Below are 14,996 nucleotides of genomic sequence, written 5' to 3' on the forward strand. Positions count from 1 at the left end.
TGAGCTAGAAAATAATGTATATTCAACCGCTGATATAACCTGAACAATAAAAATATTGTTAAAACTCATAAATTCTCTTACATTCTTTTAAATTCTCCTAAATTTTGTCATAATCTCGATTATATAATCTGAACTTAATTTCTCGGGAAATGGAGGCCTGTGATTTGTCTAGAACCTTTTACGCTATGCGTTGTGCGCTGTGCAACTGCGTGTGCGCCCCGCTTCTACTTCTCTCTAGTGACAGTACCCTACACGGTGTAACCTGTTTTTACATAGAGCATTCCAGCTAGAAGCATAACATAACCTACAAGTGAATCCTTTTACCTTACGAAAAATGGTTTATCCAAGTATTGAGTGTATTTAATTTTTACCTCTGCAGATTGCAAAACCTAAGGATATGAGTACCGATGAAGAGCTAATTATGGGTAAGTTTGATTTTAATGTTTCTGAAACGCTGGAACCATTAATTTAGAATTTAAACTATAATTGTCATACCTTTCGCACTAGTCTAAATAAATTTAAATTCTAAATTTTATTCAATTTTAGAGCCTGGCCTGGAATTATTGCAAAAGAAACATAAAAAACACAAGCACAAGAAACACAAGAAAAAAAAATTGTCGATCGAGGACACTGCGGCTTTTCTGGATATAACGGGAGATGCGGAAAGAAGAAAAATTTTTAAAGTCAAGGTGAAAAAGGAAGAAGAAAAAAGGTATTTACACTAAAAGTTGTACTTTTAAATAACGTCTCGCTGAGGAGAAAATATTCTCATGAAAATACTGCTAAAAAAAAGTTTTAGATTTTTTTTTCTAAAATCATTTCCCAAAAAATGTTTTTTTTCCCTTTTGATTAAAAAATTTCTCGAATTTTGAGAGAATTAAAAATTATATATTCCATCGTCTTTAAGGTCTATTTTGGAAAATAATTCCTGATTTTATTTTTAACCAATTAATTAAAAAAAAAACAGTTTAATTTACAATTGAAAATTGTTGAATTTACGACAAAAAAGACGAGTTTTCAATCAAATAGTTCATTTTTAAAGGAATTGAATTTTTAAACAAAATCGTTGAATTTACAATTTCAAAAGACAAATTTTCAAGCAAATAGTTCAATTTTTAACAAAATAGTTTAATTTTTTATCAAAAAAGTTCAATTTTCAACCCAAAAAGAGGAAATTTTAATCGATTAGTTCAATTGGCAACCAAAGAAGTTTAATTTTCTACGAAAAAAGTTCAACTTTCTGCCCAAAAATACGAATTTTCAAAAAAATCTGGAATTTAAAAAAAAATTTAACTTATAAATCAAATTTTAAACAAAAAGACGAATTTTCAACAAAATGATTAAATTTTCAACCAAATAATTAAAACAAAAAATTGTTTAATAAAAAATATTACTTTATTTATATTATTTATAATTTAATTATATAATTGTTATTGAATTCAAATATAATTTACCTTTTTTTTACCCGTTTCAGCTCAAAAAACAAAGCTTTTTTGGATGAAAATTTTATAATTTTGTTAGAAATTCAACTGTCTTTTAAAAAAATTGACATTTGTTTGAAAAATAAATTTTTTCAGTTATAAAATTCAACTATTTGGTTGAAAATTAACTTTTTTGTTCAAAAAATTTTGTTTATTTGATTGAAAATTCGTCTTTTTGGATTAAAATATCATCTCTTTTAATAAAAAATTCAACTATTTGGTTGAAAATTTTTTGTGTAATTTAGGAAATCATCTTTTTTAGTTGAATTTAATCGTTTTTTATTTTGAATTGAATTCCTTTTTTCTTGAAATATCAACTATTATATTTTTAATTGAAAATATTAGATTGAAAATTGATTTCTTTGATTGAAAATTAATTTTGTAAAATTAAAATTAAGTTTTAAATAAAAATTCAATTATTCCATTTTTTGTCGAAAATTTATATTTTTTCGATAGAAATTTAATCTTCGTGATTAAAAAATCATCCATTTTGTCGAAAATTCGTCGTTTTTGATAGAAAATTCAACTATAGGTTTAAAATTTCATTTCTTGTTGTTTTTGAATATTCATTATTTTACTTAAAAGTGAACTTATTTACTTGGAAATTTAACAATTTGTTTGAAAATTCGTTTTTTTTTTGCGTTGAAAATGAATTTTTTTGGTTAAAAATGCATATTTTCTAGTTTAAATTTTATTTTTTTGGTTAAAAAATCCTTTTTTTGGTTTAGTTGAACAGTTTTTGATTGAACCTTAAAATATATTTTTTAATGAAAATATAATTATTACTTTTTGTTGAAAATTCGTTTTTTTTTGTGTTGAAAATGATTCACTAAAATTACGAAAAATTTCAACAAAATAGTTAAATTTTTAGTCAAATAAATTAATTTTTAACTAAAATAATGAATCTTTAACAATAAAAACAATAAATTTGAAAAAAAATTCTATAAAAAAAGATCAATTTTCTACAAAAAAATGAATTTTCTATTAATTATTTTACTTAAAAATTAATTTCTTTACTTAGAAATTTAACAATTTTTTTTTTGAAAATTCGTTTTTTTTGCGTTGAAAGTGATTTTTTCTGGTTAAAAATGCATATTTTTAAATACTAATTTAATTTTTTTGTGTGAAAAATTCGTATTTTTTGGTTTAGTCGAACTGTTTTTGATAGAACATTAAAATAATTTTTTAATGAAAATATAATTATTACTTTTTGTTGAGAAAAAATTAATTCTCGCTTTATAAAAACGAAATTTCAACAATTTAGTGAAATGTTTAGTAAAAGAAAGGAATTTTTAACTAAAATAATGAATCTTTAACAACATCCAAAATTAATTATTAATCCAAAAGTTGAATTTTTAACAAACAAAAAAAACTTTTAATAAAATTGATAAATTTCCAACCAAGAAGATTAAATGTCTATCAAAAAAGATAGATTTTCTACAAAAAAATGAATTTTCAATATATTATTTTCATTTAAAATTAATTTCTTTACTTAGAAATTTAACAATTTTGTTTAAAAATTCTTTTTTTTTGCGTTGAAAATGATTTAAAAAAAATTAAAAATGCCTATTTTTTAGTTGTTTCATTTTTTTGGGTGAAAAATTCGTATTTTTTGGTTTAGCTGAACTGCTTTTGTTTGAACATTAAAATATATTTTTTGATGGAAATATCTTTATTACTTTTTGTTGAAAATTCTTTTTTTTTTTATGTTGAAAATGATTTTTTTTGTGCTTGAAAATTTGGCTATTTCATTTTTGATAGAAAAAATATATTTCACTGGAAAATTTACTTCTCGTCTTTTTTGGGTTAAAAAGTAAATTATTCCAAACATGAAATAGTTATATTTTGAGCAAAAAATTCAACAAAATAGTTAAATTTTTAGTTGAAATTAATTTTTAACTAAAATAATAAATCTTTAGTAACAACAGCAATGAATTTTTAATTCAAAAGTTAAATTTTTAACAAAAAAAAGCTTTTAATAAAATAGATGAATTTCCAGTCAAGAAGATTAAATGTCTATCAAAAAAGATAAATTTTCTACAAAAAATGAATTTTCAATTCATTATCTTACTTAAAAATTAATTTATTTACTTAGAAGTTTAACCATTTTTTTCAAAATTCTTTTTTTTTTGCATTGAAAATGAATCTTTTTGGTTCAAAATGCATATTTTTTAGTTTTAATTTCATTTATTACGGTCAAAAATTCGTATTTTTTGGTTTGGTTGAACTGTTTTTTAATTAAACATTAAAATATTTTTTGATGAAAATATAATTATTACTTTTTGTTAAAAATTCGTTTTTTTTTCTGTGCTGAAAATGATTTTTGTTTTAGCTGAAAATTTGGCTATTTCATTTTTGATAGAAGAAATATATTTTTTACTGGAAAATTTACTTCTCGTCTTTTTTGGGTTAAAAATTAAATTATTCCAAACATGAGAAAAAATTCTTTCAAACATTCAAAAAAAAAATTGAACAAAATAGTTAAATTTGTAGGCATGGGAATTAATTTTTTAACTAAAATAATAAATTTTTAACAACAACAAAAATGAATTTTTAATTCAAAAGTTAAATTTCTAACGGAAAAAAGCTTTTAATAAAACAGATGAATTTCGAGTCAAGAAGATTAAATGTCTATCAAAAAAGATAAATTTTCTACAAAAAGTGAATATTCACTTCATTATTTTACTTAAAAATTAATTTCTTTACTTAGAAATTTAATATTTTTTATGAAAATTCTTTGTTTTTTTTTTGCGTTGAAAATGAGTTTGTTGTTAAAAATGCATATTTTTTAGTTGTAATTTCATTTTTTTTGTGTGAAAAATTCGTATTTTCTGGTTTAGTTGAACTGTTTGTGATTGAACATTAAAATATTTTTTGATGGAAATATAATCATTATTTTTTGTTGAAAATTAATTTTTTTTTTATCGAAGATCATTGATTTGTTTCAAAATTACTTTTTTCTTGGTTGAAAATTATTTATTTAAACTGAATATGTAATTCTTTCATTTTTAAATCAAAATTTAATTCTTGTTTCATAAATAATTTCTTTGGTTAAAAATGTTTATATCATGTTAAAAATTAAAAATTACATTAAAAATTCATTTCTTTGATTGATCTTTTTTGTTTAAAAATTGTCTTTTGTTTGTAGAAAATTCATCTTTTGGGTTGAACATTCATTATTTTAATTAAAAAGTAATTTATTTACTTAAAATTTAACTATTTTTCTGAAACTTCACTTCTCGTCTTCTTCGTACTGAAAATACAATTTTGGTAGAAATGTATATTTTTTTTTATAAGTTCAATTTTTTTGTAAAAAATTCTTAATTTTTGGTTTAATGCAGCTTTTCGGGTTTAAAAATGTAAAATTCTATTTTTAGTTAAAAACTGTTATTATTTGGTTAAAAATTGAATTATTTTCTTGAAAATTTGTATTTTTGGATTCAAAATTCGACTTTTTTTAAAAAATTCTTTCTTTTGGGACTAAAATTTAAGTATTTAGTATAAAATTAATTTTTATTTTGAGAATTCATATTTCTAGTTTAAAAATTGAACGGTTTTGTAAACAGTAAAATTGAAAAGTTCATAATTTTGTTTGAAATTAAACTATTTGGTTGAAAATTAAATAAAAATTAAATGTCACCTTTCCTGGTAGAAAACGAAATTTTTTTCATTTATCTTTTCGGGTTTAAAATTCTAGAATTATATTTTGGTTTGAAATTGCATGTTATGGTTAAAAATTATTATTATTATTATTATTATTTGGTTAGAAATTTAATATTTCTATCGAAAATTTGCTCTTTTGTGTTGAATATTGAATTATTTTAGGATAAAAATAAACTTAATTAAATAAATTTAAAATAAAATAAAAAATAAAAAAATAAATTTAATTATTTTCTTTAAAATTCGCCTTTTTGTGTTTAAACTGAAACTATTTTGGTTAAAAATTCAACTATTTAATTGACAATCAAACTATTTGGTTGCAAATTTAACTATTTGATTCCAAATTCTTTTTGGCTTGAAAAATCATTTTTTTAATATAGAAAATTTCACAATTTTATTGAAAACTCAACTTTTTTGTGTGAAAATTCATATTTTTTTAATTTAAAATTCATCTTCTTGGGTAGGAAATTCCTCATTTTTTATTGAAAATATATATTTTTTTTCCGGAATGTCATCTTTCGTGGTTGAAAAAATATATATATATTTTTTAAATTGATTTTTTCGGGTTTAAAATTCCATAATTATATTTTGGATTGAAATTGCCTTTTGCTTAAAAATGATTATTATTTGGTTGAAAATTCCTCTTTTTGGAGATGCAAATTAAACTGTTTTGATTAAAAATTCAATTGGTTAAAAATTAAATTATTTGCTTGAAATTTCGTCTTTTAGGCTTGAAAATTCAAACTATTTTAGAAGAAAATTCAACTCTTTAATTGACAATTAAATTAAATTTGCTTGAAAATAAACTTTTTTTGGTTGAATTCAATCATTTTTTATTTTGAATTAATTTGTTTTTTGATTGAAAGATCATCTTTTCTTTTAAATTTGCCTTTTTTTCGTAGAAAATTGATCTTTTGGGAAGAAAATTCCGCTATTGGGTCAAAAATTCATTTTTTTTTATGTTAAAGATTCATTATATTAGTTAAAAATTAATTTCTTTACTTAAGAAATGAACTATTTTATTGAAACTTTGTTATTTTTTTTTTACTGAAAATGTGTCTATTCCATTTTTATTAGAAAACTTATGTTTATCAGTTGAAAATTCACTTCTCGTCTGTTTTCGGTTGAAAATCCAATTATTTTGGTAGAAAAAGCATATTTTTTTATTTTTAAATTCATTTTTTTGGGGTCAAAAAATTCATATTTTTGATTTAATTCAACTGTTTTTGCATCAAAATTGAAATGTTTTTTTTTTTCATGGAAATAAAACCATGAACTTTTTATTGAGAATTCGTTTTTCTATCAAAAATTCATAAATTTTCTTGAAAATTCCCTTTTTATTGGTTGAAAATTAATCATTTTAACTAAATATGGAATTCTTCCATTTTTCGTTAAAAATTTATCGTTTGTAGTTGAAAATTCAATTATTTTGTCGTAGAATATTAATATTTTTGGTTAAAAACTTTAACATTAACTTAAAAAATCCCAAATTACACTGTAAATGTATTTATTTAATTGGAAATTATTTTTTTTTTAAAGGAAAATTTAATTATTCCATTTTCCGTCGTTGAAAATTCATTTTCAACTAAACCAAAAAATACGAATTTTTCACACAAAAAAATTAAATTGCAAGTAAAAAATATGCATTTTTAACAAAAGAAAGTCATTTTCAACGCAAAAAAAACCAATTAAAAAAAAATGTTTAAATTTCTAAGGAAAGAAATTAATTGGAAACTAAAATAATGAATTGAAAATTTCTTTTTTCTAGAAAATTTGTCTTTTTTTATAGATATCTAATCTTCTTGGTTGGAAATTCATCTATTTTATTAAAAGTTTTTTTTTTCGTTAAAAATTCAACTTTTGAATAAAAAATTTATTCTTTATAATAAATCTTTAATAAAAAAAATTGATTTTTAACTCAATAGTGAAATTTTCGATCCAAAAAATAATTTTTCTACGAAAAAAGACAAATTTTTAAGAAAATAGATAAATTTTCAACAAAATAATTCAATTTCTAGCTAAAAAAATTCATTGCCACCCTAAAAAGAAATGAATTTTCAATCAAATACTAAAATTTTAGCTAACTATTTTGTTGAAACTTCGTTTTTTTATGGATTTCTTTACTGAAAATGCGGCTTTTCCGTTTTTGTTATAAAACTGTTATTTTGCAGTTAAAAATTTACTTCTCGTCTTTTTTGTGTAGAAAATGTAATTATTTTTCTAGAAAATGCATATTTTTTTGTTATAGATTCAGTTTTTTGGTCAAAAATTCATATTTCTGATTTATTTTACTTATTGTTGCGAATAAATTTTTTTAAACGAAAATTCATTCATTTTGTTGGAAATTTAACTATTTTGTTGAAAATTCCCTTTTTTTTTGTTTAAAATTAATTATCTCAACTGAATATGTAATTCTTCCATTTTTCGTTCAAAATTTAACTTTTTTAGTTGAAAATTCATTTCAGTCGAAAATTCAATTATTTAGTTGAAAATTTAACTATTCAGTTAAAAATTAATTTTTTCTTTGTATGAAAATTGATTTTTTTAAATTGAAAATTAAACTATTTGTTTGAACATTGATATTTTGGTCAACGATTTATTATTTTAGTTAACTATTTTGTTGGAAAAAAAATTCATTTCCACAAAACAAAAGAAAAACGACTTTTTCAATCACAAACTTAAATTTTTAGTCAAAGAAATTGATTTTTAACTAAAATAATTAATCTTTAACGAAAAAATGTATTTTTAATCCAACAGTTGAATTTCCAACCCAAAAGATAAATTCAATTTAAAAGATGAATTTTTTACGAAAAAAGAACAATTTTTAACAAAACAGATAAATTTTCTACGGAAAAAGAGAGATTAAAAAAATATATAATTTTTCAGTTAAATTTCTAGTAAAAGAAATTAATTTTTATCTAAAATAATAAATCTTTAATAAAACAAATGGATTTTTAATCCAATAATGAAATTTTCGACCCAAAACACGAATTTTCTACGAAAAAAGACAAATTTTTAAGAAAAAAATTTCATTTTTTAACAAATTAGTTAAATTTCCAGTTAGAAAAAATTCATTTAAACCCAACAGAAAAAGAATTTTCAATTAAATACTTAAATTTTTAGTCCAAAAAATTGATTTTTATCTAAATTAATGAATCTTTAACGTACAAAAAATGAACTTTTAATTTACTAGTGAAATTTTCAATCCAATAGATGAATTTTCTACGGAAAAAGACATTTTTTAAAAAACAAATTAGATTTTTTCACAAAATAGTTATATTTTCATTTAAAAAAATCCATTGACACCGAAAAAACGAATTTTCCACAAAATACTTAAGTTTCTAGGCAAAGAAATTTATTTTTAACTAAAATAATGAATCTTTGACAAAAAAAAACGGATTTTTAATCCAATAGTGAAATTTTCGATCCAAAAGATAAATTTTCTACGAAAAAGACAACTTTTTAACAAAATAGTTAAATTTTTAATTAAAAAAATTCATTTCCACCCTAAAAAAAACGAATTTTCAATTAAATACTATAATTTTAGTTTACTATTTTGTTGAAACTTCATTTTTTTACTGAAAATGTGGTTATTCCGTCTTTGTTACAAAACTGTCATTTTGCAGTTAAAAATTTACTTCTCGTATTTTTCTAGAAAATGTATATTTTTTTGTTATAGATTCATTTTTTTGTTGTCAAAAATTTATACTTCTGATTTATTTTACTTATTGTTGCGAATTAATTTTTTTATACGAAAACTCATCAATTTTGTTGAAAATTTAACTATTTTGTTGAAAATTCCCTTTTTTTTTGGTTGCAAATTATTTATTTATTTTTTAATTTTTTCACATTACAATAAAATTTTTGTTTGTTTTTGTTTGTTCTTTGTGGTCCAAATTTGGTCGTAGGATTCTTGTTTTTTTTTTAAACAAGAGTTTGCATCAATTTCTTTTTTTTTTTTTAATAGCATTTTCGACTAAGAATTTTGTGTTTTTCAAATTGATTTGATGTTTTTAGCATGGAAAAAATACGTGAAAAGGCAAAAATATCCCCATTGAGTATACCAGGGCCGAGTACGTCAACTTCGCCAAAAGTTCCATCAAAAAAAAAAATGCCTAAAGGCAATAGAGGAAAAGAAAGCGGAACTAGTAGCGAAGAAGAACGATGGTTAGATGCTATTGAATCCGGAAAACTTGAAGAGGTATGTTCCATTTAAAAAAAAAAATATATAAAAATCTTTTTCATAAATTTTTCTTTCAATTTATCCTTTTAAAATAATTTCTATTTAATAATATACAAAATTTTTTATTTAACTAAATGCAGACATATTTAGAAGAATTGAAATTTGTATTTGACATGAACAAAAGTAACTTTATTGTCAAATATCAATCAATAATTTTATTTTTTCAATAGATGAAAAATAACCGTTTTTTTTTAAATTTTTTAATTGCATCATTTAAATTTTAATCTTTATTTTTTTACATCGAAACTTACTCAAAAAGATTTTTTTTTAACGAAAAATGGAAGAATTACATATACAGTTGAGATAATAAAAAAAAATGTGAATTTTTCAGAAAAATTTTTAATTTACAACCAAAAAATATACATTTTCTACCCAAATAATTGAATTTTCAACATGCGAGGTGAATTATTAATTAAAAAATATAACATTTCGAATAAAAATGGAATAGCCACATTTTTAGTTAAAAAAAAATTATTTGAAACATAAAAAAAATTCAACAACATAGTTCAGTATTCCAGAAAATAAATTAATTTTTAACCAAAATAATGAATCTTCTATAAAAAACGAATTTTTAACCCAATAGTTGAATTTTCAAACAAAAAGATGATTTTTCTATCAACAAAGACAGATATTTTTAAGCGAAGAATATAAATTTTTAATGAAACATGAAACAGTTAAATTTGCAGTTAAAAAATTCATATTCACAAAAAAAAAACGAAATTTCAACTAAACAGTTAAATTTTTAGCCAAAAATAAATTTTTAACTAAAACAATGAAACTTTAATAAAAAAATATAAACATTTTTAATTCAATAGTTGAATTTTCCAACCAAAATATGATTTTAGTACGAAAGAAGACAAATTTTTAACAAAATAGATGCATTTTCAACAAATTAGTTAAGTTTAAAAATAATAGTTAAATTTTCAGTTAATATGATTTCATTTTCACCCAAGAAGAAACGAATTTTTAGCAAGGTTTATTTATAAATATTATTTGCTAAAAAAATTTAATTTTTAACTGTAATAATGAATCTTTAACAATAGAAAATGAAATTTTATTATGAATAAAATTCTATTTTGAATCCAATTATGAAATTTTTGAATCAAAAGATGAATTTTCTACGGAAAAAGACAATTTTATCAAAAAATTAGATGATTTCTCAACAAAAAAATTGAATTTTCAGTTAAAAAAATTAATTTTTACCCAAAACAGCGAATTTTCAACAAAATACTTAAGTTTTTAGCTAAAAAAAAAATGCTTTTGATCTAAAATAATAAGTCAAACAAAAAAATTTATTTATAACCCAATAGTGAAATTTTCAATTTAAAAGATGAATTTTTTACAAAAAAAAAATGTTTTTAACAAACTAGATAAATTTTCTACAGAAAAAGAGAGATTAAAAAAATAGATTGTTTCTCTGCTAAATTTCTAGTAAAAGAAATTAATTTTTATCTAAAATAATAAATCTATAATAAAAAAAAATGGATTTTTAATCTAATAGTGAAATTTTCGACCCAAAACACGAATTTTCTACGAAAAAAACATTTTTAAGAAAATAGACGATTTCTCAACAAAATAGTTAATTTTCCAGTTAGAAAAATTAATTTTTACCCAAAAAAGCGAATTTTCAACAAAATACTTAAGTTTTTGTCTAAAAAAATTACTTTTGATCTAAAATAATAAGTCTTTAACAAAAAAATTTATTTTTAACCCAGTAGTAAAATTTTCAATTTAAAAGATGAAATTTTACGAAAAAAATTTTTTTAACAAAATAGATAAATTTTCTACGGAAAAAGAGAGATTAAAAAAATAGATTGTTTCTCAGTTAAATTTATAGTAAAAGAAATTAATTTTTATCTAAAATAATAAATCTATAATAAAAAAAAATGGATTTTTAATCCAATAGTGAAATTTTCGACCCAAAACACGAATTTTCTACGAAAAAAAAACAAATTTTTAAGAAAAAAATTTCATTTTTTAACAAATTAGTTAAATTTCCTGTTAGAAAAAATTCATTTTCACCCAATAAAAAAAGAATTTTTCAATTAAATACTCAAATTTTTAGTCCAAGAAATTGATTTTTATCTAAAATAATGAATCTTTAACATACAAAAAATGAATTTTTAATCCACTAGTGAAATTTTCAATCCAAAAGATGAATTTTCTAAGGAAAAAGACATTGTTTTAAAACAAATTAGATTTTTTTTCAACAAAACTTAAAAAAATTCATTTTCACCGAAAAAATGAATTTTCAACAAAAGACTTAAATTTTTAGCCAAAGAAATGAATTTTTAGATAAAATAATAAATCTTTAACAAAAACATTAATTTGTAATCCAATAGTTAAATTTTCGATCCAAAAGATTAATTTTCTGCAAAAAATACAAATTTTTAACAAAATAGTTAAATTTCCAGTTTAAAAAATTCATATTCGCCAAAAAAAAAACGAGTTTTTAATAAAAAAAAAATTAAAATTTTTAGTCAAAGAAATTGATTTTTAACTGAAATAATGAATCTTTAACGAAAAAATGTATTTTTAATCCAACAGTTGAATTTCCAACCCAAAAGATAAATTTTCTACGGAAAAAGGGAAATTTTTTCAAAAATAGATGATTGCTTAGTTAAAAAATTAATTTTTATAACAAAAAGAAAAAAAGAATTTTCAATAAAATACTTAAATTTTTAGTAAAAGAATTTGATTTTGATCTAAAATAATTAATATTTAACACACAAAAAATGAATTTTTAATCCACTTGTGAAATTTTCAATGCAAAAGATGAATTTTCTACGAAAAAAGACAATTTTTTAACAAAATAGATGATTTCTCAAAAAAACATTTAATTTTTTCGTGAAAAATTTCATTTTTTACAAAAAAAAAATTCATTAAAATTTTTACATTTTTAGCTAATCAGATTAATTTTTATATAAAAAAATAATTCTTTGAAAAAAAAAGATTTTTAATCCAATAGTTGAATTTCCAACCCAAAAAATAAATTTTTTACGGAAAAAGAGAAATTAAAAAAAAAATTTCTTTATTAAATTTTTAGTTGAAAAATAATCTTCACAAATAAAAAACGAATTTTTAACAAAATACTTAAAGTTATGGTTAAAGAAATTAATTTTTATCTAAAATAATATATCTTTAATAAAAAAATGGATTTTTAGTCCATTAGTGAAATTTTCGATCCAAAAGATAAATTTTCTACGAAACAAGACAATTTTTTAACAAAATGATCAATTTTCGACAAAATAGTTAAATTTCAGTTAAAAACATTCATTTTCGCACCTCCAAAAAAAAAAAAAAAAAAAAAAACAGCAAAAAAACGAATTTTCAATCAAATACTTGAATTTTTAGTCAAAGAAATTGATTTCCAACTAAAATAATTAATATTTAACACACAAAAAATGAATTTTTAATTCAGTCGTTGAATTTATAACACAAAATATAAATTTTCTACGGAAAAAGAGAAATTAAAAAAAAAAATGATTTCTCGGTTAAATTTTTAGTTAAAAAATTAACTTTTACAACAACAAAAAAATGAATTTTCAACAAAATAGTTAAATTTCTAGTAAAAGAAATTAATTTTGATCTAAAATAATAAATCTTTAATAAAAAAATGGATTTTTAATCCAATAGGGAAATTTTCGACGCAAAACACAATTTTTCTACGAAAACAGACAAGTTTGTCAGACAATAGATGATTTCTCACCAAAAAATAGTTAAATTTTCAGTAAAAAAATTCATTTTCAACGAAAAAGCGAATTTTCAACAAAATACTTAAATTTTTTCCTAACAAATTACTTTTTATCCAAAATAATAAATCTTTAAAAACAAAAAATGGATTTTTAATCCAATAGTTGAATTTCCAACGCAAAAAAAAAAAAATTTACTGGAAAAGAGAAATAAAAAAAAATGATTTCTCAATGAAACTTTTAGTTAAAATATTATTTTCCACAAAAAAACGAATTTTTAACAAATTACTTAAATTTCTAGTCAAAGAAATTAATATTCATTAAAAATAATAAATAATAATAATCATAATAACAAAATAGATCAATTTTCAACAAAATACTTAAATTTCCAGTTAAAAATATTCATTTTCACCCTAAAAAAAACGAATTTTCAATTAAATAGTTAAATTTGTAGCCAAAGAAATTAATTTTTAACTAAAATAATGAATCTTTAACAAAAAAGACGGATTTTTAATCTAATAGTGAAGTTTTCTATCCAAAAGATTAATTTTCTACGAAAAAGACACATTTTTAACAAAATATATCAATTTTCAACAAAATAGTTAAATTTAGACAAAAAATAGTTAAATTTTCAACCAAACAGTTGCGTTTGAAACCAAGAAGATTGGATGTTTCTCAAATCAGATAAATTTCGACAATAAATAGAAAAGTTACATTTTTTGTTAAAAAAATTAATTTTCACCCCCCCCCCCCCAAAAAAAAACGAATTTTTAAGAAAGTAGTTAAATTATTAGCTAAAGAAATTAATTTTTACCTAAAATAATTAATCTTTAAAAGTAATAAAAAATGAGATTTTAATTCAATACTTGAATTTTCAAACCAAAATATGATTTTATTGCGAAAAAAGACAAATTTTTAACAAAATAGATGCATTTTCAACAAAATTGTTAAGTTTAAAAATAATAGTTAAATTTTTAGTTAAAAAAATTTAATTTTCACCCAAGAGGAAACGAATTTTTAGCAAGGTAGTTTTATTTGCTAAAGAAATTAATTTTTAACTAAGATAATTAATCTTTATCAACAACAGAAAATGAAATTTTATTTTAAATTAAATTTTAAATTGGATTTTGAATTCAATTGTGAAATTTTTGACCCAAAAGATGAATTTTCTACGGAATAAAAAAAATTTTTTAAGAAAATAGAGGATTTATAAACAATATAGTTTAATTTTCATTAAAAAAATTCATTTTCACCGAAAAAGCGAATTTTCAACAAACTTCTTAAAATTTCAGCTAAAGAAATTAAGATGATTTTTAATCCAACAGTTGAATTTCCAACCCAAAAGATAAATTTTCTAGGGAAAAAGAGAAATAAATAGAAAATAGATGATTTCTCATTTAAATTTTTAGTTAAAAAAAATCCAAAAGATGAATATTGTAAGAAAATAAGACAAATTTTGAACAAAATAGCTTAAAGAATTAATTTTTAACCAAAGACGCGATTTTTCAAACGAAATAGTAAAATTTTGAGCTGAAGAAATTACTTTTCAACAAAAATAATAAATATTTAACAACAAAAAAATGGATTTTGAATCCAAAAGACAATTTTCTAACAAAATAGTTTAAAAAATTAATTTTTACCCAAAAAAGCGAAGTTTCAACAAAATACTAAAATTTTTAGCTAAAGAAATTACTGTTCACCAAAAATAATAAATATTTAACAAAAAAAAATGAATTTTGAATCCAAAAGACAATTTTTTAACAAAATAGTTTCAAAAATTCATTTTTAACCAAAAAAGCGATTTTTCAACAAAATACCAAAATTTTTAGCTAAAGAAATTACTTTTCATCAAAAATTATAAATATTTAACAAAAAAAATGAATTTTGAACCCAAAAAATAATATTTTAACAAAATAGTTT

At 20.1% G+C, this 14,996-nt stretch overlaps 1 protein-coding gene across 1 annotated transcript in view; it reads left to right on the plus strand.

Annotated features, from left to right (window-relative positions):
• Nucleotides 1–248: 248 nt before the first annotated feature.
• The window catches only part of LOC117181617 (INO80 complex subunit B), a 40,333-nt gene continuing 25,585 nt past the window's right edge, over nt 249–14,996 (plus strand). The window contains exons 1-3 of the mRNA XM_033374482.1: nt 249–425; nt 547–712; nt 9,159–9,342. Coding sequence (XP_033230373.1) covers nt 398–425; nt 547–712; nt 9,159–9,342 — 378 coding nt within the window. The 5' untranslated portion in view covers nt 249–397. The remainder of the gene's footprint in view (nt 426–546; nt 713–9,158; nt 9,343–14,996) is intronic.

The sequence above is a fragment of the Belonocnema kinseyi genome, chromosome 10 (genome assembly GCF_010883055.1).
Source record: "Belonocnema kinseyi isolate 2016_QV_RU_SX_M_011 chromosome 10, B_treatae_v1, whole genome shotgun sequence".
Classification (NCBI taxonomy): Eukaryota; Metazoa; Arthropoda; class Insecta; order Hymenoptera; family Cynipidae; genus Belonocnema; species Belonocnema kinseyi.